General features: G+C 54.8%; 1 protein-coding gene across 1 annotated transcript in view; it reads left to right on the forward strand.

Moving 5' to 3' along the window:
* Positions 1-24,045, forward strand: part of ADCY3 (adenylate cyclase 3) — a 103,094-nt gene that overhangs the window by 60,673 nt on the left and 18,376 nt on the right. Inside the window, exons 3-9 of the mRNA XM_048845844.2 lie at positions 9,587-9,717; positions 12,244-12,355; positions 14,764-14,891; positions 16,578-16,736; positions 19,519-19,681; positions 20,212-20,331; positions 20,823-20,965. Coding sequence (XP_048701801.1) covers positions 9,587-9,717; positions 12,244-12,355; positions 14,764-14,891; positions 16,578-16,736; positions 19,519-19,681; positions 20,212-20,331; positions 20,823-20,965 — 956 coding nt within the window. The remainder of the gene's footprint in view (positions 1-9,586; positions 9,718-12,243; positions 12,356-14,763; positions 14,892-16,577; positions 16,737-19,518; positions 19,682-20,211; positions 20,332-20,822; positions 20,966-24,045) is intronic.

The raw sequence follows: 24,045 nt of genomic DNA on the forward strand, positions 1-24,045 counted from the left end.
CGATCTTTAGATTCATAAACGGGAATCTTGAATAGAAGTAGAGAGGTTATATTACCTGTGAATTTGACACTGGTGTGACTGGTACTGAAATCCTGTGACCAGTTCTGGTGTCCATAATTCAAGAAGGGTGTTGATAAGTTGGAGAGGGTTCAGAGAAGAGCTACGTGAATGATTAAAGGATCAGAAAACATGTCTCAGAGTGATACACTCAAGGAGCTCAATCCATTTAGCTTAACAAAGAGAAGGTTAAGGGGTAACTTGATCCCAGTCTATAAGTACTCACAGAGAACAAATATATGTTAATAAAGGCAGGGGTGAAAGTAACTTAAAGGACTTACCGGTACACCAGAGTCCTGAGCAGAGGGCCTGGCCTCAACCGGAAGAGGCAGGGCCTTTAAATCACCCCCGGAGCTACCAGCTGCAGAGGCAGCTGGGAGCCCTGGGGCTCAGGGCAATTTAAAGGGCCCAGGGCTCCGGCCGCCACTACCGCAGCGGAGCCCCTGGCCCTTTTAAATCACCGCCAGAACCCTGCTGCCACTACCCTGGGGCTCCGGCAGCGGGGCTCGGGCGGCGATTTAAAGGGCCCGGGGCTCTGGCCACTGCGGGGAGCCCCGGGCCCTTTAAATCACCAGCCTGGGGAAGCTGGTCCAGTCCAGCACGGCGTACTGTCTCTTGCTGGTACGCCATACCGGACCCTACTGGCTTACTTTCACCTCTGAATAAAGGGCTCTTCAGTCTAGCAGACAAAGGTATAAGAAGATCCAATGGCTGGAAGTTGAAGCTAAACAAATTCAGACCAGAAGGCACACATATTTAACAAAAAGAAAAGGAGGACTTGTGGCACCTTAGAGACTAACCAATTTATTTGAGCATAAGCTTTCGTGAGCTACAGCTCACTTCATCAGATGCTGTAGCTCACGAAAGCTCATGCTCAAATAAATTGGTTAGTCTCTAAGGTGCCACAAGTCCTCCTTTTCTTTTTGCGAATTCAGACTAACACGGCTGTTACTCTGAAACCTGACATATTTAACAGTGGGGATAATTGACCAATAGAACAATTTACTAAGGGTTGTGGTGAATTCTCTATCACGGGCCATTTTAAAATCACGACTGGGTGTTTTTCTAACTGATATGCTCGAGTTCAAGTAGGAGTTATTTAGGGGAAGGTCTCTGTCCTTTGTTCCTACAGGAGTTCAGACTAGATGATCCCAATGGTCCCTTCTGACCTATTAACGCATGTATCTGTGTCCACCCTGCAGTGTGGTAAGAACCGCTGTGGAGCTGTGGTCTGCAGAGTGCAGGGTTGTGGTGGGAGGGTTGTTTATTTAACCCTGTGCAGCCTCTTCAGAGCTGGGAACCACCCAGTTCCCTTACCTTGTGAAGCATGCCTTGGCTCAGTTTCAATATCGGGCTCTTATTGATGAATTGGTGTCCTAGCAGAAGGATGGCAGTGGGCTAGGAAGTCAGATAGAAGCTGCCGTTCTGGATTAGACCATCAGTCCAGCTAATTCTGTATCCTGCCTCATGCACTGAGGATGCTTCAGAGGAAACCCAGCCCCTTCTTCTTCCCCCTCACCCCCATAATGCACCTGGCTAGTTGTGCAATGCTGTATGCAGTGAGGAGGGGAAATTTCTTCCTGACCCCACCAGTCCACCATCTTCCGGCCTGATGCATGAGATTGGATTGCCCTTTGAGTGCTCTCAGCTCTGCATAGCTGCAGCTGTTATTAGTGGTAATAAAATTACTCAGCTCCTTTTTAAAAAATCCAGCTCTACAGCTGGTAAATTTTACTTCGAAGAAGTCACAATTAACAGCCCCACTGCTGGTCTGTTTTTATAGATAACTAAATTATTTTTTTCAGAGGAACAGCCGTGTTAGTCTGTATTCGCAAAAAGAAAAGGAGTACTTGTGGCACCTTAGAGACTAACCAATTTATTTGAGCATGAGCTTTTTTTTATTTTTATTTTATTTTTATTTTATTTTATTTTTAGCCAGCTTTAGTTTCCAGGAAGAAATATATGTACAATATCCTATATGACATCATTCGACTATTTACTACGGCTGTTTGCTAGAATGTGCTGTAAATCAACACATAATACACTTCCAGTAACTACAACTCAGCAATAACACGTGTACTGATTACACAAGGTGGGTCATAAGGAGACCTGGAGGTAAAAGAACAGATTAATTGGGATGATCCAAATGCTTTGCAGCTGTATGGCTGCTTTGAGTCACCAGGGTGTACCTCGACATCTTGGCCCAATGATCATACATACATAATAACCATACTTCACACCTTTATAGTAGGGTTTATTCATAGATCACAAAGTGTTTCGCAGCCATCCACCACTATGGGGCAGCCCACTGTATAATGTGGTGGAACAGTTTAGGACAGGAAGAGAAGGAGAATATCAGGCTCGATTCTCCACGGCCTTGTGTCGTCATTCACACCCGAGCAGAAGGAGTGTGTCGTCCGTGCAGTCCATGGTGGTTTGGTAGCTGTTGATACTCACTTTACTCGGGTGCACATATGCGTACTCAAAGGGCAAGGCAGTGGAGAACCAGGTCCACTGTCACCAACAGAAGCTGCCGGGAAGATTTTAGGGAGCCAGCACATGGTCCCCCCCGCTGGAATTTGACCAGAACTAACACCCTTATTCTTGCAAAAAACTCCCTGATTTATTTAATGGCCACAGGTGGCTGGGACTTCAGTGTGACGTCTCACCCCAGGGAGCTGCAGCCCAGTCTTATGGATGAATTGATGTCCAAGCAGAGGGATGGTAGTGAGCTAGGAAGTCAGATAGAAGCTGCCGTTCTCGATCAGACCATTGGTCCAGCTAGTCCTGTATCCTGCCTCATGCACTGAGGATGCTTCAGAGGAAACCCAGCCCTTTCCCCTCTCCCTCCTCCATAATGCGCCTGGTTAGTTGTGCCATGCTGTACATGGTGGGGAGGGGAAATTCCTTCCTGACCCCACCAGTCCACCATCTTCCACCATGATGCATGAGAATGGATTGCCCTTGGCATGCACTCAGCTCTGCATTATGTCTCTTCTTCACACAACAACTGAAACATGAAGGAACCCCGCAGGCCCAGAAGGGTCCAGGTAACTGTGATTACTAACTCTACACAGCACACCAGGCCTAGCGACAGACACACATTGCTGCTCCGGCTGGTTTCTGAATCATAGAAGACAGTGAGGGTCACTAGAGGACTCACACACTATTTAGAGGAATACTATCCTGCACTACAGCCTCCTGACAGCACCCTGAGCCATTGGCTAACACTGATACTGCTACTAAATCACCTTAACCACAGCATCACAGCACTTTGGTGTATCATAGATTCCAAGGACAGAAGGGACCAGTTGGATCATCTAATCTGACCTCCGTTACACTAGAGGCCAGAGACCTTCCCCAGAAACTGCAAAATTGTCGGCAATGGAGAATCCACCATGGCCCTTGGTAAACTGTTCCAATGGCTAATTACCCTCACTTGTAAAAATGGACGCTTTATTTCCAGTCTGAATTTGTCTAGCTTCAGCTTCCAGCCATTGGATCGTGTGATGCCTTTCTCTACTAGATTGAAGAGCCCATTGTGAAATATTTGTTCCTAGGTATTTAGAGACTGTGATCAAGTCATCCCTTAACCTTCTCTTTGTTAAGCTAATTAGATTGAGCTCTTTGAGCCTGTTAAGGCAGGTTTTCTAATCCTTCAGTCACTCTCTTGGCTCTTCTCTGAACCCTCTCCAATTTATCAACATCTTTCTTGAATGGTGGACACCAGAACGGGACACAGTATTTCAGCAGCAGTCACAACAGTGCAAAGTAACCCCTCTACTACTCAAGATCCCCCTGTTTATGTATCCCAAGATCACATTAGCTCTTTTGGCTACCGCGTCACCCTGGGAGCTCATGTTCAGCTGATTATCCACCATGAGCCCTAAATCTTTTTCTGAGTCACTGCTTCCTAGGATAGAGTCCCCCATCACGAAAGTATGGCCTGCAGTCTTTATTCCTAGAGGGACATATTTACATTTGGCTATATTAAAACACATATTATTTGCTTGCTCCCAGCTTACAGATCCAGATTGCTCTGAATCAGTGACCTGTCCTCTTCATTACTTACCACTCCTCTAATGTTGTGTCGTCTGAAAACTTTATCAGTGGAGATTTTATGTTTTCTTCCTGGTTGCTGATAAAAATGTTAAATAGCATAGGGACCCCACTAGAAACACACCCCTTCCATGAGGATTCCCTCTTTACAGTGACATTTTGAGATCTAGCAGTTAGCCAGCTTTTAATCCATTTAAACTTGAGAATTGGTGTGGCACTCAGATGTACTGCATTTGAGCAGCCCTCCCTCTTGTGGGTGGCCCCAGAGGTCATGACAACTCTTAATTGCAGGCTGTAGAATTACGCCTTTGTCTCAAGCAGTGGGGTCTTGTACTTTTGATGCAGAAGGTCTTGGGTTCCATCCCTGTTGTTGACCAGCTGGGATGAGCCTCTGCTTGGTAGTATCAGCACATGGCTGGATGACTGCAGCTTCCTAAACCTTCCATGCAATGACGTTTAAGTGCTCAGGAGTGCGTTGTTTCAGGCCAGGGTTGTCTGTTATGAATAAGTATTTTGAGCAGACTCCAAGCACTACGTGAAGGGCTGGATGCTCCTCTCATACCCTGGTGTCATTCCATGGTCAGCCCAGGTGCTGCTCCTCCCCCACATCGCTGTGACTGCGATCAGCATCGGGCCCAGAGAGCTGCTGACCCAGGTGGCTATGAGCGGTGAAGCTGGCAGCCTGCGAGCCCTGGGGGAGCTCACTCTGGGGCTGTTTGCCACGGCGTGTGGGCTCACTGGGAGTAAGTTGCAGAGGATGCAGTGGGGTTAATTTGATCATTCTCAGCTGCTGAGGTTTTAATGAGGATGATTTTCTCAGTGATTCAACAATCCAGATACAGTTAGGAAATAACAGGGAGGTGCTAAACTGGGCAGGACTCCTCCACGTTAGGGAAACAGCTGGCTCTGGCTACTGAGCTTGGGCTTTCATGCCTAGGACACAGGATCAAACGCCGCCCAAGGTAGTAGTGACCCAAGTACCTTCACCTCAGGTGGCTGTGGAATGGGCTGGATATTCTTAATCTAGTTTCTATTGCACATGTAAATATAACACGCAAACACCCATCACAACTGGCCCGTTGTGAGCTAAGCAGAGAAGCTACTGATTGAATGAGTCTGGAGAAGTAGCTCCCAATCCACCCCTAGAGGGGTCTCTCCAAGACATGGTAGGAGGAGCTTTGCCTTTGTGCCCATCACTTTAGCACCTGGGCACCCCTCCTTTTGTCTAACCAGATGGCATTCTTGTGGCGGCAATAATTGCTCAGAGTATGTGGGTCACTAGGCTAAATGTGACACGCCACACACCAAAATGTCAACCGGATTTGAAAATAGACTCGCTAATTCCATCTAAAATTAGCTCCTTCTGGCAAAAAACATAACAAAAAACTCCAGGAGTGGCTTCCAAAACTGGATGCTGGGAGCTGCTTTCATGCACGTGTCCAGTCTGGTCCCTGATGTCTCTGTGACGGAAATCTGCTAGTATAGTCACCTTATAGTATGATTATTTGCAGCGTCCGAAGGTGAGCGAAACACTTCTCAGAGCAGATACAATGCACATGCTCCCCGCACACAAAAGCTCACAGTCTGATTTGACACAGGACTTGATCCAGACAGGCTGTGTGGTCTAGTGGCTAGGCCAGTGGACTGGGAGCCAGGAAATGTAGGTTCTATTCCTGGCTCAGTCACTGACGTGATGTGAAGCAAATCCCTTCTTCTTCCACCTTTTGTCTCTTCATACTGTAAGATCTTGGGAGCAGGCATTGTCTTTCACTGAGTGTCTGTACAGCACCTACCACAACAGAGCCCGGATTTTGGAGTGCAAACAATAATACTAGGGACTGGAATCTTCTCCAGAGGAAAGCGATAGAAGCCCCATGACTGGAGGCATTTGAAACTGGACTCGACAAAGGACCGTAAGGAGAAGCTGTGCCGTTGCCCCTGCAAGATGGTGTGTTCCAGGAGAGACCAAATCGTGAGACACCCCTGGTTTCCGAGAATCTCTGACAGAAGTGAATCTGCCTGATCTGGATGCATTGCCCGTGCTGAGGACCTGAGTGGTCTATGTGTGGAGGTAGAGCTTTTAGCCTCTGAATGCCCCATGGTGCCCTGCACGGAGGAGCTTCCCTGTGCACCAGCTGCCTGTAGAGATTGCTTTGGCCACTCAGTCAGAGTCAGTGGCTTGGCAGCATCCTTGATAGTCAAGTACGTGTGTACGGTGTGCTGGCTGTTCAGTCCCTGGTAGTACATAGCAGAGGCTCCGTGCTCCTGTTAGCTCTACCTCGATTGATCGTGGCTGGTTCTGGGCAGTTCTTTGAATTTCTCGTCTGGTCCACTGTGGGGAGAAAGGGAGGGGCTGCTTTCCTGGGTGACATCATGTAACTGCTCTCCTCTGTTTCGCATGGCGGGGCAGTTGGCTCCTGCCCATCCCTGCACCAGCTGGACTCAGAAACTCTCTGCTGGGTCCCGCTGAGCTTTGAACGGAGCTCGGGCTGAGATGCCGGATGCCGCATACGCCCTGATATCCTATTGCGCTGTGGGGCGTCTATTGCGGTGAGATGGGTAGAGCTACTGGCATCAGCGGGCAGGGGTGCGGGCTGCAGAATGTGGCCAATATTCAGATGACACAGCAAGCTATTCAATCCACCCATCCCTACTGGAGGGTCCATTGATCTGGTCGGTTGTAGCAGGTGTTTCCAACATCTCTTATCAGTTTGGTTGGTTGACTGAGCGCCCAGTGTTGCACAGTCGGCCATGTTCATCCCAGGTGAGGATATATTCAGCTCAGTATTCAGGAGTCTAAAATACATTTACATATCCGGGGTCCATTGTACTAGGTTCCCTAATCAGAGACAGCCCTGAACAGCTTACAATCTAAACAGAGAAAGCATGGGAGAAATGAAGTGTTGTTATCCCCTTTTTACAGGTGAGTCACTTAGGCACAGAGAGATAATGGGTCTGTCTACACTGCACATTACACCTGGGTTCTGACTCAGGCTTGAGTCCAAGCCCCACTTCCATCCACACATAAATCAGTCTCACTTGGGTCAGTCAGCACTCAGCTCCTAGGCTTCTGCTAGGGGGATGGGTCAGATCCCAAGTCCCGCTCTGACACAGGTTGAAGCTCTCTCCTCCTGCAGTGTGGACACAGCTCAAGCCACAGACCTGAGTCAGAAGGTCTGTGTAGTGCAGTGTGGACACATTAGCAAGGCTACGAGACCCAGGTATACAATGCACTGTGGATGCTCAAGCCCAGGGTAGGAAACCCCAAATCCACAAGCCTGGGTCCCACAGACCCAGTGTAGACATACCCTAAGTGACTTGACCGAGGTCACACAGTGAGTCTGTGTCAGAGCTCTGAGTCTAATGCCTTTACCATGAAACCATCCTTCCTAATTTTAAGGCTTTAAATTAAACAGCAAGCTTTTGGGGCAGGGACTATCTTTTTATTCCACGTGTGTACAGTGCGCAGCACAGTGGGGCCTTGATCCCTGACAGGTGCCTTTAGACACCACTGTAATATGATATCAGCAAAATATTAATAACAGCATTGCTGATGTGTCATAAAACGCCCCCATCCACCAACCACAAATTCCAAAGCAATCAATTCTTCATCAGATGACAGCTCCTCCCCCAGCCAAAGCGCCAAATCTTTGTGTCTTGTAACCCATCCTGATAGAGGCTAAACCCATCTTCCTCTAGCCTGTGGCTTCCTTCATGGTTCAGTGATGGAAGTTCCTGTGTTTCTGTAGCCGGTGCCGAGGGTTAGGTTGGCTGGAAAGCTGTTCGTGACCATGGTCCGTCCTACTTCCTCCCTCTTGCCTGCCAGAGATTGCTCCCTTAGTGGCTGAAATGTAAACCTGCCCACGTGTCTGGCACTCTTTGGAGTTCCAGCCACGGGATGTGACCAGAGTGGAATTCTGGCTTTGAAACTGCATCCGGTGTCCCTGGGCAGGAGATTACTGTCAAGAGGCTTCAGAGGAACAGCCGTGTTAGTCTGTATTCGCAAAAAGAAAAGGAGTACTTGTGGCACCTTAGAGACTAACCAATTTATTTGAGCATGAGCTTTCGGCTGTTTCTGCTAGGATTAGCAAGGGCTGCATAACATGCCCCAAATCAGCGCTCAGCTCAGGAGACAACACACTGCCCCTTTGTCCAGCCTGGCGATGAGCCTGGACCAAAAGGAGCTTGTGGCTTCAATTCATTTCCCCTTGTCTGCTAGGGCATGTCACAAAATGAGCCCCCATAGCAAGGCAAGATGGAGTTCCTGCTAGTCACCGCACCTCGTAATGTGGTACTTGGGCGTGAGATCTCTGGGGCAGGGACCTCGGGCCAGATTCTGGCTCCTGCTGCTTTGCATATATGTGGCAACACAAAAACAGCCAGAAAGCTGGCTTAGCCTGAGATTTGCTGGAGGGTGTGGAAATCTCCCGGTGGCCAAGGGCCAGGAATAGCCTGAATCCAGGGTGGCTTGCACTAAAAACCGAAGTTTGTTGGACTGGAGGCAGTAGCGGACACCGCTAGAGGGGAACAGAGCATCGCGCAATGTTAATGTTAATTCCCATTGCCAGCAGCTTGGCTGGAGGGGTATAAATGAGCGAGCGGGCGGTCGTGGCCCAGCATGGCATTTCCGTAAGGAGAGCCAAAACCCAGGGTCAATTCCCATTGGAGTCAGTAGGCCTGATCTTGTACCTTTTGAGATCGAGGGTGGGGGGTTGCCATTCACTGCAGCAGGAGCAAGTGGGGAGGGGTCTCGCCAGACTAGCCACTGAATCAGGACTTCGGGATTTGGCCTGAGGGTGCGGACGCAGGGAGTGTACAGTGCCAATGCCATGAGGTAAAGCAGGAGGAGCTGGACAGTGTGTGAGTTTTTATGCTGCGGTGTGTTAAGCGGTGGAGCCTGGTTTGTATCCAGTTCCCCCAAACACACACTCTTCTTGCTGCCCTGCTCATTTTCACTGCGTCAGTGGGGTCTAGTCTCTAGTGGACAGAGCACTGCACTGGGGATCAGGAGACCTTGGGTCTATTCCTGACTCTGCCACTGGCCTGTTGGCTCTCCTTGGGCAAGACACTTCCTGTTCTGGGCCTCAGTTTCCCCATGTGTAAAATGGGGATAATGATGCTGACCTCCTTTGTAAAGCACATTGAGATCTGCTGCTGAAAAGTGCTAGGGGGTATATTATTACTATGGGTCGTTATCACAGCAGCAGACTGGCACATCTGGGCCTTGCCACAAGGCACACTGCCCATCCCAGAGGTGCAGCTAGTCACAGCTGCTTGGGCTGGCTTGATCTGTGTGAGTGCATTATGCCGGCCAATTGTGTAATTGAACCCTGGGGATTTCTGTTGTGGCTACGAGTCTAAATGAATCCGCTTGGCTGGCAGCCCTGTCCTGACACCTGCTGAGCCTACAGGGCTTTGCTTTGATCTGCCCTGAGCTCTGATTATCCTCTTCCTCTTCCCTCCACCTCAGGAACGGCTGATGCTTTCCATCCTGCCCAAACACGTGGCAGATGAGATGCTAAAGGATATGAAGAAGGACCCGAGCCAGAAAGAGATGCAGCAGTTTAACACCATGTACATGTACCGCCATGAGAATGTCAGGTAAAGGACATGCCTTGCTCCATGGGTAGAGGGTGGATCTCCATGTGAGACATCACTTTTATCACGGTCACTTTGTCTACACTCAATTCAGTGATGAAAAATGTGCATTGGAAGGAATAATATGAATGACCTGTGTGCTTGTCTGGGGGGTTACATTAATTGTAACCACGCAGGGGAAAAACCTGGACTCCGTAGCGTCCAGGGCTCAGCGTCACAAGGCACACGAGATGTTCGGCTGCACAAAGAGTGGGATGAAGGATAAGACCGAGGCTCTTTTGATGCCATTCTGTAAAGCAGTGGGGTATGCGCCCCTGCTGCACTGTGTCCGGTTCTGGTCACCCCCTCTGCCAAAGGAGGACAGAGCAGAAACAGAGGGAATTCAGAGATGGGCAACAAGTATGATTAGTTTCAGAGGAACAGCCGTGTTAGTCTGTATTCGCAAAAAGAAAAGGAGTACTTGTGGCACCTTAGAGACTAACCAATTCATTTGAGCATGAGCTTTCGTGAGCTACAGCTCACTTCATCGGATGTATACCGTGGAAACTGCAGCAGACTTTATATACACACAGAGAATATGAAACAATACCTCCTCCCACCCCACTGTCCTGCTGGTAATAGTCTGCTGCAGTTTCCACGGTATACATCTGATGAAGTGAGCTATAGCTCACGAAAGCTCACGCTCAAATAAATTGGTTAGTCTCTAAGGTGCCACAAGTATGATTAGGGGCCTGGGCAGATGTCGGGCTGAGGAGTGACGGGAAGGATTGGGGTGGTGTGATTGGGAGAGGAGATGAGTAAGGAGGGACATGGCCGGGGTACACTGAGGTTGCTGACTGGTCTCTCCAGCCCAAGAAGGACTGATATCATCACACACAGAGTCTGGATCAGGCCCTTTCTCTCAAGGCTCCATGGATCCGTGGCAGCAAGAATCTTCAGCAAAACCCCCAAATAAGCAGTTCAGCATAAACCCAACAGCTAAACCAGGTCCTTTTTCCTGGCCCAGCAGCTGTGCCAGAGTTTTACTCCACCAGGCAGTCCTGCCCCCGTCCTCCTAGTCTAGAGGCTATCTGCCTGGGAGTCCCCCTGCTCCAGGCCCTGCCACCAGAGCCAGTCTCCTGCCTGTAGCTCTCCCGCCCCCCTGAGCTCTGTCAGCTTTATGGCAATCAGGTGTTCATCAGGCAGTCGCTCGGGCTCTGCCTCAGAACAGGGCTGGAGGGCCCCAGGCTCCCTGGCCTTTAAAGGGGCAGCCCACCCTGTTACATAGATGAAATAAGGAATGGGGTAGAGGAGGTATACTGGGCACTCAGCCATAATGCAAGAACAAAGTGGTGTTCAATGAATTTGAAAGGCAGCTGGCTTAAAGCTGATAAAGGAGCTGGCTGTCCTATGCAATGTATAATTAACCAGTGGAACTCACCGCCTCAAGGTGTCACCGAGAACACAAGCTTAGTAGGATTCCAAAAAAGACCAGACATTTGAGGACAATGAGAAAATTCACAGTTGATAGGATGGGAAAAAAATGTGTAAGCAGGTATATAAACTCTCATGCTTCAGGGCATGCACCAACTGCCAAGTGACAGGGGTTAGGAAGAAATCCCCCCCCCCACCCGCCGAGGAGGTGATTCCATTATCATCCCTGGTGGGGTTTCTTGCACCTTCGTCTGAAGCAGCTGGTGCAGGGCAGTGTCAGAGAGAGGATAATGGACTAGATCAGGGGTTCTCAAACTGGGGGTTGAGACTCCTCAGGGGGTTGCGAGGTTGTTAGATGGGGGGTCGCGAGCTGTCAACCTCCACCCCAAACCCCGCTTGCTTCCAGCATTTGTAATAGTGTTAAATATATTTAAAAGTGTTTTTAATTTATAAGGGGGATCGCACTCAGAGACTTGCTATGTGAAAGGGGTCACCAGTAAAAAAGTTTGAGAGCCACTGGACTAGATGAAGCTTGTCTGATCCACTAGGGTAGTTCTTACGTTCCTGGGAAAGCCCCAAGATTCCTTGGCATGAGGAGAACAGAGTGGGATATTTCACAGTAAGAAAGCTGTGGAGAATAAACTGCAGGGAAAAATCCTACCCTGGACTGCCTCAAATCTACTAGGTCTTCAGCATCGCTGCTGCCTCTGATTCTGGTTTTCTCCGCATTCCTCTGAGTGGCCATTACAGCCCTGTCATCTGTATGGTGCTGCCACTGACCCAATGACACCAGACTGGCAAGTCTCCCTGTGGGCAGCTGGATGGCTACAGGAGGAGCGGGGAGGTCTCCATTGTTCCTGAGTGGAGGCCGGCTCTGGGCGATAGTCCCATTGTCACAATTTCCCAAGGGTCATGGTGGATTCTCTGTCACTGGCAACTTGTAAACCAGGACTGGCTGCTTTTCTAGCAGATCTCCTCTAGGAATTATTTGGGGGCAGTTCTCTGGCCTGTGCTACACAGGGGGTCAGACTAGATGATCACTATGGTCTTCCTTCTGGCCTTGGACTCTGTGAAACCAACTCATGTTTTCTGGCTTGTGTTCTCTTCTTCTCCCAGCATCCTCTTTGCTGACATAGTTGGCTTCACCCAGCTGTCATCCTCCTGCAGCGCCCATGAGCTGGTGAAGCTGCTGAATGAGCTCTTTGCCCGCTTCGACAAACTGGCAGCGGTACGTACGCCCACGCAGCGCCTGTCAGTCTGGACGCTCTGGTTCACAACCGGCTCCGCAGCAAACGCAAGCCTCGCAGGAGGTCACAGCTTCTCTGCCACCCGAGTCTCCCCGGGGCTCAGCAGGGTCTGGGAATGCTGTGGTGGCAGAGTAAGCAGGCTTCGCTCCTTGCCCACGGGAGGAGCTGTGCGGGTGAGCTCCAGAGGGGGTCACGTCTGCCCATCCCCCTGCAGAGTGAGGCTCACCGAGACGTGAGGCCTAGGCCTTGCACCTGGTCACCTCAGGCTCCACTTGGCGGTGTGTGAACCTTGCTGCCACACGATGGCTGTTAGCTGGGTTACGTGTAGTGAGTTTGGTGGGTCTGAGCCAAGTTCCCCGTGGCCAGGGGTTTGCATAACGAAACCTGCCACCGCTCTGGACACCATTAGCCCCCATGGCGGTGGTGGCCTCTGTGTAAAGGCCAAGGGCTGAATGAGTCTTGGAGACTGAACTCCCCTTTGACTCCTCCAGGACAAGCGGGAGGCCTGCTGAGTAGAGGAGCACCGCGGCTGCCTGGACTTTGTTGGTTTGGGGGATAAATAGGGGGCCCCTGGGCTGCCACTGCATCCCTGAGACCAAGGAAAGGTTCAGCCTGTGGAGGACTAGCCCCAAAGTGAGCGCCAGGAGCAGCCCGGGCCTGCCTGCACAGGGAGAAGTGCCCTCCCTGGGGTGCCTGACACCCGCAGGCCTCACCCTCAGTAATGTCACACAGACTGCAAAAAGGGACCTTAAAGTGGGTGCAAAAGGCTCCCTCGCCAGTGCAGAGCTGGTGTAAGGGCCCCTCACTAGCCCTGCTCCCAGCAGATCAGGGCTGTGTCTGGAGTGCAGTGTAACATGGCCATTCGCTGTTCCCTAGAGGCCAGGGAAGCTGACTGACCGGAGGCTGCTCTAAGTTACACTGGGGGCTGGGCAGGGCCCTTCATGGCCCCAGAATACAGGGAGTGCAGCGGTGGCTAAAAGTTACCTTAGCCCCTCCATGCTTGCCCCCCTGAGTGTAACTGAGAATCTAGCCCTGCAGCCCCGGCGGGGCTATTTTCCCAGCAGCACTGAGCTGTGCCTTGCTGCCGGGAGAACTGGCCGCTACCCTTATCCTTGGGGGAGGGAGAGGAATGGAAAATGAGTTTACTTCTGCATGGCCTGGGGTTGAGTGTCCTTGGACTCAGGTCAAACCCTGCTCCTGCTGCTGCATGGAAAAGCACTGTGGGTGTGAAGCATGTCAAGCAGCAGAGTGGGAAGGGGAGATGGAGGAAAGCCACGTTAACCATAAAGGGAGAGACATTTTCATTTCATTTCAACCTAACCTAAATTCTGAGTCAGTTACCGGGAAGGGGAGCGAAAGGGGGAACAGGAGAGAGACAGAGGGGGAGGGAGAGTTGGCGAGGTCAGTAACAAAGGAATTCGGAGAGAGGAGAGCAGTGCTGAAAGAGGAAGTGGAAGGAGGAAAACCAGAGACCCAATTTCACCCTTGTGAATCCAGACTGGCACTTGCTTTTACACTGGGGTAACTGGGAGCAGAAGTTTGCCTGTATATGTGTTATGCGTTGCCCAGAACACCACAGATAGTTAGCCCAGCCCCTGCCACAGGGAGCACGGGGAATTCATAACACACTAAAGCCAGTCACTGTAACCTCGTGATGAGCTGAATCAAGTCAGAGCAGTGCAGCCTGGGGGCAGGTCTGCCCCAGCCCCTGTGCATAGCACAGCCTGGGGGCAGGTCAGTGCCTTTCCCAAACAGTGGAGAAGGGCAGGCCACGACCAACGTTGCTGATGAGGTAGGAGATCAGCATTGCCAACCCCAAATGTTCAAAAATCCTGAGTCTGGCTCACCAGAAATCACACAAGTGGCTTTAAACTCATGGGATTGTGTAAAAATAAGAGATTTGGTGTTCTTTTTATTTGTCTTCTGCTTTTTGAGCCTTTAGGGTGCCCTGGGGTCACATTTGGAAGTTTTCTCCACAGCCACAAGGGTTAGAAACTTAATTTTTCTGTAAGAACGAAGGCTGAAGTCATCACACATCCCCTTGACTGCAGGAGCTGGGGCTTTACAGGAAACAATAATTATTTTGAGATTCCTGACAAAATCATGAGAGTTGGCAGCACTGGGATATTCACAGAACAGTGCTGGACTGCTGGGCGGAAAGTGTGGGGCTGGGGTGTTTCCCTCAGGGTGGAGATGGAAGGATTTGGGTGTACGTGAGCGGAGAGACCCTGGCTCCAGGGGCAGTGTGGAAGGAGGTGCAGGGAGAGGCCAGGCAGACACAAGGGCTGGCAGAGCATAGAGGGGGGTAGCCCAGAGATGTAGGTAGGAGCCTCTCTCCCAGCCATAACCATGTGGAGGTCACATGTTGTGCTTCCCCCTGCTCTCTCAGAAACACCACCAGCTGCGCATCAAGATCCTCGGAGACTGCTATTACTGTATCTGTGGGCTGCCGGACTACCGCGAGGACCACGCCGCCTGCTCCATCATGATGGGACTGGCCATGGTGGAAGCCATATCGTAAGCGCCACTCCCTTCGTCCCTTACTCTTTGTTCTCGAGATAGATAAGCACTTCCCCGGCCCCGTCGCTTCCCTGTAAACGAGCAGCGCTCGTGGGGCTCCTTTAGCCTGTTCTGCATCATGACGTCGGGTCCACCCATCACGCCTCTTCCCTCCCCATGGCCAGTGATGTCTGTTATCGGTGCTCTGGGCCGATGGCACCTTTGTCCCGTTGTGACTTTGGGAGTGCGTGCTTGTGTGTGTTTAGATGTGCAGCCTTCATTTTGTGCCAACAAAGTTGGCTGTATGTGATTTCCCTGTTGTGTTTTTTAAAGGATTGAAGAAGGGGGCGGGGGGGGGGAACAAGACTGAATTAAAAAAAAAGTCCCCTTGCTTTAGTGTTGTGGGGTTGTACAAGTGTGCAGCACCCTAGGGTTTGAATTTGAGTGTGCACGTACACACAAAAACTAGCGGTAGCATATACAGAGCTGCGGTAACTACGAGATGGGATTTTTAGGGGAAGAGATGGGATTTTCAAAGGGTTTGTCCACCTAAATCTTCTAAGTGCCTTTGAAAATCCCAGCCTAGGTACTTCAGGACTCCCTAACCAGTGATTAGGGCACTAGCCTTGGATTTTGGAGATCTGAGTTCAAGTCTCTGTTCTGCCACAGCTGCCCTGTATGACCTAGGGCAAGTCACTTACCCTTTCCTGTGCCTCAGTTTTCCATCTGTGTGGTGGGGTTCGTAGCCAGGCCTTGCCTTACTAGGGTATTTGGAGGATAAATACATTGAAAATTGCTAACTGCCCAGACAGGATGGGGCCAGATATATACCTAATGTGGAAAAAGTGGTATTTTTACCCCTGACCTATAACTGAAAAACATCTGAAGAGATTTTTTGCCCCAAAATTCACCTTTGAGCTGAGAGCAGGGATTGAAAATTTCAGCCAAAAGAGAGATTTATTGAAAGCTTTGAACAAGGGTTAGTTGTGGGAGCTATAATGAAAGCTGGCTTGCAACTTCAGCTGCAGGAATGAGGATCCCTAGGGGCATGTGGCCTGTTGGTTAGAGCAGAGATCTACGCGTCAGGAGTGCTGGGTTCTGGTCCGGACTCTCCTGCTAACTCACTGTATGACACTGGGGAAGTGCCTGTCTGTAAAATGGGATTAATGAGAGGTAACATGTTCAAAGGCATCTGAAGTGAGTTAGGACGTTCCTTTGACCTTCAAGTCACGTGGGTGTTTTTGACCAGGTTGCCTGATACCCACCACGTGAGGAAGGTGGGTTGTGAGGGTTAGTTCACTAAGGTGCATAAAGCACTTTGAGATCCTTGGGCAAAGCGTACGCAGGAAGGACAAACTATCGTTTGAGCTTTCACGCTACAAAAGCAGTACGGCCGTATTTGCAGCTGGAGCAAACTGGTGGAACTCCACGGGCTTCACAGGAGGTCTGTGACTTTACACCAGAGGAAGATCTGGCCCCTAGCGTGTCTGCACATGAATGTGTCAGCAGGGGCCGGACTCCACTTGACCAGAGTAACTCCCGTGTCTTTGGTGGGGCCTCTCCCGGTTGGATCTGTCCCAGTATCTCTGAATGCTGCCGAATGCCCTGCCAGGGTGTGGGGGTGAGGCTCAGCTGGGGGACTTACCTGCTGAGACGTGGATCCAGCGACCTCTCTGTGTGACCCCTGCTCTCCCTCTCCCAAAGCTACGTGCGAGAGAAGACCAAAACGGACGTGGACATGCGGGTGGGGGTCCACAGCGGCACAGTGCTGGGTGGCGTGCTGGGCCAGAAGCGCTGGCAGTATGATGTGTGGTCCACAGATGTCACGGTGGCTAACAAGATGGAGGCCGGTGGCATCCCTGGGTGAGTGTCTCCAGGTGGACGGACAGCCCAGGCTGAGCCTTAGCAGGGGGGTGGGGAAGCCTGCAGCGGCTAGACAGCATCAGGGCCAAAGGGGTGTCGGTCCATCTCCGTCCACTAGCCCTGACATTCACCTTAAACATGTCCTGTGTCTCCACTGTTCCAGCCCTGTGATGTGGCTTGTTTTGGGGTCCCTCTGGCTAACCTCGCTGGCGGACTGCACAGCGCTCTGTGTCCTCAGCCTCCAGCTGAGGTGATGTCAGTGCCGGTTCTGACCCAGTGCTTCACCGACGGCGGGCAAGAGCGTGAAACCCCATGAGTAAGGCTACGTTTTAGTCATGGGTATTTTTAGTAAAAGTCATGAACAGGTCACAGGCCGTGAACAAAAGTTCACGGCCCGTGACCTGTCCCTGACTTTTACTGTATATCCCTAACTAACACTTGGGCCAGGGGGCCGCGGGTGCTCTGAGGGGGCAGTCTGCGGGTGCTGCGGGGGGGTGGCCTGGGACCCCCGCTGATGCTGTGGGGGAGGCGACGTGCGATCTGGGAGCCCTGCTGGTGCTGGAGGGGAAAGGGGGGGCGGCACACTGCCCGAGACCCCCACTGGTGTTGGGGGTGAGGGTTGGTGGGGCTGGAAGGCTCCTTACCTGTCTCTGACTGACATGTCCGTGCAGCTCCTAGGGGGAGGGGCAGCCATGGGGGCACCGCACTGCTCCCACTACAAGCACCGGCTCTGCAGTTCCCTTTAGCCGGGAACTGCAGAGCCCCCTGGCCCCTCTGCCTAGGAGCTGCAGGGACATGCCAGTGGGAGCCAGGTAGCCCCCCTCTCCAGGTAAGCGCCGCCCTGCATCCCAACCCCCTGCCCCCTCCCACACACCCAAACTGCTGCTGCTGGCCCAGGGGCTGCCCACCTGAGCCAGCATTGGCCACTGCAGAAGTCACAGAGGTCACGGAAAGTCACGAAATCCGTGACTTCGGTGACTTCCGTGACAGACACACAGCCTTACCCATCAGGGCACCGTCTGTCTCAGACTCACTGCATTCCCCTCCCCTCCGTCTTTGTTAATAACAACACCTAATGCTGTGCAGAGATAGGACTTGGCCCTGCCTCCATTCAACCCCCAGATAACAAACCCATTGACTGCAGTGGGAGCAAGATCCTGGCCAAAAATAGCAGAATCCTGATCCTGTCAGCTCCTCCCAAGCAAGAGCCGTTTCTAGGATCTGGCCAGTATTTGTCCTCTTGGGTCCCACCCAGTCCCATCTGCCACCCAGTGCAGGATTGGTCCCCAGGGCACCTCAGTAGGGTTTTGTGCAGTCAAGTTTTACATGTCCCAAGTGACATTCTTCCCCCTTCTTTGCCTGGCCTTCCGGTGTGATCTGATGGACGGGCCAGGAGCTGGCAGAGACAGAAAGGTGGAGCCCATCAAGAGGGCAGGCTCGGGGAATCAGGACACTTCCCAGAAATCCCAGCTTGCCTTGCCCCCAGCAGCCAGAAGTGGCCCTAATAACCTAGCCAGGCTCCCATGTGGTAAACATCCCAGGGCCACATTTGGAGCCAGTTGAAGTCAATGGGCTTAAATTCTTATAGAGTATTTCCCGGAGCCCCCCAACATGCTATAGAAGCCCCAGAGGGGTGGGAAATATTTACCGGAGCTCCACTCCAGACAGCTCTGGTGGAATTCAAGCCCAGGGAGTCACACGTGCTGCGTTTGTTCCAAGGGCAGTCCCTGTGGGCTGGGGGGTGGTCCATGGTAACCGGCAGGGCCTGGAGGAGCAGGGAGGTCTCCGGAAGGACGGTGACCCTGGTTTGGAAGCATTTCCTCTGTGGCTGGGCACCCTGCAGGCCTAGCTAAATCCAAATACCGCACAGCACACCCGGTCTTGTCACCGCTAAGAAATGACAGCCTTGGGGCAAGGAGCAGCCAAGTGCAGCCAGCTGGAAAGCCACAAGGGTAACAAATCTGCTTTCTCCAGCTGGGGTCAGCAGCAGTGCCCTCGATCTGCCTGGGTGGAGATGCTGGGATTGATTATTAATAACAAGAATAGCCATTTAGAAGGAGCAACCGCTCTGTGGCGCTGGGAAATCGTCGGAGACAGCCAGACGCCTTGGCAGGGATTCTGAGCAAACCTCAGCTTGGAACGCCCCCCATGTGGGCTCCAGATTTGGATTTCCTACCTGGCGGCTAGAGCCAAATGGGGCCTCGTCGCAAGTAACTGGGGAGGGTCCTGTGCAGAGGGATGTCGGATGCAGGGAGCGGGGGCTGACGTCGGCACCCTGTGGGCAAGGCGGGAGGTGTTCCATGCCCTGGCTCTTGCTGGCTGGCTGATTGCGCCCACCCACCCCAGGCGGGAGTTGGAAACAGCTTGTCAGCAGGCAGAGTGCTGTCTCCTTAGCAGGCCAGGCTGTTGTGAGCACACCAGCCCCTTGTTTCTGCCCCACTGCTGGGCTCCCAGATGGCTTCTGCTGCCCCAGCTCCCCACGGGTCAGGTCCCGGCTGCATCTGCCGCTATGCTTCCGCCCACCCCCCACCAAGACATGGGCCTTTGCTTTGCTCAGTCCATTCCCACCTTCCCCATGGAAACCAATCGCCGCTGGGACCCCGGGTTCTCTCTGGTAACGCAGTCCTGCCTCCTTCCCCAGTGGATGAAGGGGACGAGGGGCTTTGTTTGGATACCTCAATACCTTCGCAAGATGTTCTTCCTGAAACCTGCCTAGTTCTGCCCGGGCTGGCACGAAGGCAGCTGGGGCCTTACTGATGTCTTCTTCCCACCCGGCTCACAGGCGTGTGCATATCTCCCAGAGCACCATGGACTGCTTGAAAGGGGAGTTTGAGGTGGAGCCCGGTGAGGGGGGGTCAAGGTGCGAGTACCTGAAGGAGAAGGGGATCGTCACATACCTCATTGTGGTGCCCAAGCAGCCCCTCAAGAACGGGATCAACGGAGTGGTGAGTGACCTTCCTCCTCCTCCAGCTCCTTTCATCTCCCCCGTTGCCACCTTCTGTTCCATGACCTGCCCTGGGCTCCGTTCTCCGGCTTGCGAAGCCCTGTCTCCGTCTCTGCCCTTCTCATGCATGCCAAGAGGTGTGAATACTTGGCCCCAGCCTCCTCTCTCCTGGCTCCCCATTCCTGTGAGCCTCTGGTTCTAAAACCTTCAGCGCTCCTGTCCCTTTCCTAAAGAGACTTAATCCATCTCTGCCATCCGTAACTTCTACTGCTCCTTAATAACCACCCTACGTCTTCCTCTGCTCCAGTCACTCTCGTCCCTCCAAGACACCCCCTCCGCCCCCGTTCCTGAGCCACCCTTCCTCTTTCCCATATTGGTAGCCTCATGGGTGAATTTCACCTTATGCAGCGAGGCCAGCATGAGGCCTAGGCAGCATGGCCAGGAAACAGAACGCCGCATCCCGAGTCGTTCCCCCTTGTTATAGCCCTCGCTCCTGAAGGCTGAATTCCCACCTGCTCCTTTGTGTTCTAGAAGCTGTCCCTGACGTCCTCCCATGGGAACTCCCCGCTGCTGATCAACACCAAGGAGTGTAACGGCAGCATCAACACCACCTGCACCACGCCCGACGAGGCCGAGGAGCTGGACACCAGGGTGAGAGCCGCCCTGGGGAGAGGGGAGGCTGGGGAGGGGTACTGGAGCCCAGCAGCAGGGGCTGCCCCCGGGCATTTAGAGTCGCAGCAGGCTCGAGGGTGACCAGACAGGGCGGGTACTTGTTACCCCTGGGGTCTGATCACCCTGTAGAATTCTGACACAAGGAGAAGGGGGACAAGCACGTGGGCCTTGTACTTCTCTGCCAGGCTATGAATGGAACTGGCCACGGTGACCCTCCCCGTATGGGGGAAGGGGTGGGGTTCTACTAAGAATGAGGGGCCAGGTCCTCAGCTGGTGGAAATGGGCTCGGCTGCATGGAAGTCGGTGGAGCAAGGCCCATTCACACCTGCTGGGGATCTGGCCCAGGCTGGCCAGTGGCATTCAAGAGGAGATGGCCTGTTTCTCAGGTTGCACTTCTGGTTTTGTCAGCCAGTAAACCCGGGGGTTTGCCTTCGTCTGACTCTCCCCCCCGCCCCCCTCCTCCCCCGCAGGTGGTGAACCCCTCCTTCCCCAACCCCCGGCGGCGACTGCGCCTGCGAGACCTGGCCGAGAGAGTCGTCGACGCCTCGCAGAACGAGCAGGACCTCAACAACCTGCTCAACGAAGCCCTGCTGGAGAGGGAGTCTGTGCAGGCGTGAGTGGTCCCAGCCCCTCCATGTCAGGGGGGGCTCCCCAGTGCAGCCCGGCTACAGGGACCCAGTCCCAGCCCCTCCATGTCAGGGGGGGCTCCCCAGTGCAGCCGGCTACAGGGACCCAGTCCCAGCCCCTCCATGTCAGGGGGGGCTCCCCAGTGCAGCCCTGCTACAGGGACCCAGTCCCAGCCCCTCCATGTCAGGGGGGGCTCCCCAGTGCAGCCCAGCTACAGGGACCCAGTCCCAGCCCCTCCATGTCAGGGGGGGCTCCCCAGTGCAGCCCAGCTACAGGGACCCAGTCCCAGCCCCCCTGGGTCACGGGGTGCTCCCCAGTGCAGCCCGGCTACAGGGACCCAGTCCCAGCCCCTCCATGTCAGGGGAGGCTCTCCAGTGCAGCCCGGCTACAGGGACCCAGTCCCAGCCCCTCCATGTCAGGGGAGGCTCTCCAGTGCAGCCCAGCTACAGGGACCCAGTCCCAGCCCCCCTGGGTCACGGGGTGCTCCCCAGTGCAGCCGGCTACAGGGACCCAGTCCCAGCCCCTCCATGTCAGGGGGGGCTCCCCAGTGCAGCCCTGCTACAGGGACCCAGTCCCAGCCCCTCCATGTCAGGGGGGGCTCCCCAGTGCAGCCCAGCTACAGGGACCCAGTCCCAGCCCCTCCATGTCACGGGGGGCTCCCCAGTGCAGCCCAGCTACAGGGACCCAGTCCCAGCCCCTCCATGTCAGGGGGGGCTCCCCAGTGCAGCCCAGCTACAGGGACCCAGTCCCAGCCCCCCTGGGTCACGGGGTGCTCCCCAGTGCAGCCCGGCTACAGGGACCCAGTCCCAGCCCCTCCATGTCAGGGGAGGCTCTCCAGTGCAGCCTGGCTACAGGGACCCAGTCCCAGCCCCCCTGGGTCACGGGGTGCTCCCCAGTGCAGCCGGCTACAGGGACCCAGTCCCAGCCCCTCCATGTCAGGGGGGGCTCCCCAGTGCAGCCTGGCTACAGGGACCCAGTCCCAGCCCCCCTGGGTCACGGGGTGCTCCCCAGTGCAGCCGGCTACAGGGACCCAGTCCCAGCCCCTCCATGTCAGGGGGGGCTCCCCAGTGCAGCCCAGCTACAGGGACCCAGTCCCAGCCCCTCCATGTCAGGGGGGGCTCCCCAGTGCAGCCCGGCTACAGGGACCCAGTCCCAGCCCCTCCATGTCAGGGGAGGCTCCCCAGTGCAGCCCGGCTACAGGGACCCAGTCCCAGCCCCTCCATGTCAGGGGGGGCTCCCCAGTGCAGCCCTGCTACAGGGACCCAGTCCCAGCCCCTCCATGTCAGGGGGGGCTCCCCAGTGCAGCCCAGCTACAGGGACCCAGTCCCAGCCCCTCCATGTCACGGGGGGCTCCCCAGTGCAGCCCAGCTACAGGGACCCAGTCCCAGCCCCTCCATGTCAGGGGGGGCTCCCCAGTGCAGCCCAGCTACAGGGACCCAGTCCCAGCCCCCCTGGGTCACGGGGTGCTCCCCAGTGCAGCCCGGCTACAGGGACCCAGTCCCAGCCCCTCCATGTCAGGGGAGGCTCTCCAGTGCAGCCTGGCTACAGGGACCCAGTCCCAGCCCCCCTGGGTCACGGGGTGCTCCCCAGTGCAGCCGGCTACAGGGACCCAGTCCCAGCCCCTCCATGTCAGGGGGGGCTCCCCAGTGCAGCCTGGCTACAGGGACCCAGTCCCAGCCCCCCTGGGTCACGGGGTGCTCCCCAGTGCAGCCGGCTACAGGGACCCAGTCCCAGCCCCTCCATGTCAGGGGGGGCTCCCCAGTGCAGCCCAGCTACAGGGACCCAGTCCCAGCCCCTCCATGTCAGGGGGGGCTCCCCAGTGCAGCCCGGCTACAGGGACCCAGTCCCAGCCCCTCCATGTCAGGGGAGGCTCCCCAGTGCAGCCCGGCTACAGGAACCCAGTCCCAGCCCCGCTGGGTCACCGGGGGCTCCCCAGTGCAGCCTGGCTACAGGGACCCAGTCCCAGCCCCCCTGGGTCACGGGGTGCTCCCCAGTGCAGCCGGCTACAGGGACCCAGTCCCAGCCCCTCCATGTCAGGGGGGGCTCCCCAGTGCAGCCCAGCTACAGGGACCGAGTCCCAGCCCCCCTGGGTCACGGGGTGCTCCCCAGTGCAGCCCGGCTACAGGGACCCAGTCCCAGCCCCTCCATGTCAGGGGGGGCTCCCCAGTGCAGCCCGGCTACAGGGACCCAGTCCCAGCCCCTCCATGTCAGGGGGGGCTCCCCAGTGCAGCCTGGCTACAGGGACCCAGTCCCAGCCCCCCTGGGTCACGGGGTGCTCCCCAGTGCAGCCCGGCTACAGGGACCCAGTCCCAGCCCCTCCATGTCAGGGGGGGCTCCCCAGTGCAGCCCAGCTACAGGGACCCAGTCCCAGCCCCCCTGGGTCACGGGGTGCTCCCCAGTGCAGCCCGGCTACAGGGACCCAGTCCCAGCCCCTCCATGTCAGGGGGGGCTCCCCAGTGCAGCCCAGCTACAGGGACCCAGTCCCAGCCCCTCCATGTCAGGGGGGGCTCCCCAGTGCAGCCCGGCTACAGGGACCCAGTCCCAGCCCCTCCATGTCAGGGGGGGCTCCCCAGTGCAGCCCGGCTACAGGGACCCAGTCCCAGCCCCTCCATGTCAGGGGGGGCTCCCCAGTGCAGCCCGGCTACAGGGACCCAGTCCCAGCCCCTCCATGTCAGGGGGGGCTCCCCAGTGCAGCCCAGCCACAGGGACCCAGTCCCAGCCCCTCCATGTCAGGGGGTGCTCCCCAGTGCAGCCCGGCTACAGGGACCCAGTCCCAGCCCCACCATGTCAGGGGGGGCTCCCCAGTGCAGCCCGGCTACAGGGACCCAGTCCCAGCCCCCCCGGGTCACGGGATGCTCCGCAGTGCAGCTCGGCTACAGGGACCCAGTCCCAGCCCCTCCATGTCAGAGGGGGCTCCCCAGTGCAGCCCGGCTACAGGGACCCAGTCCCAGCCCCTCCATGTCAGGGGGGGCTCCCCAGTGCAGCCCGGCTACAGGGACCCAGTCCCAGCCCCTCCATGTCAGGGGGGGCTCCCCAGTGCAGCCTGGCTACAGGGACCCAGTCCCA

This window comes from Caretta caretta, chromosome 3 (assembly GCF_965140235.1).
Source record: "Caretta caretta isolate rCarCar2 chromosome 3, rCarCar1.hap1, whole genome shotgun sequence".
Lineage (NCBI taxonomy): Eukaryota > Metazoa > Chordata > Testudines > Cheloniidae > Caretta > Caretta caretta.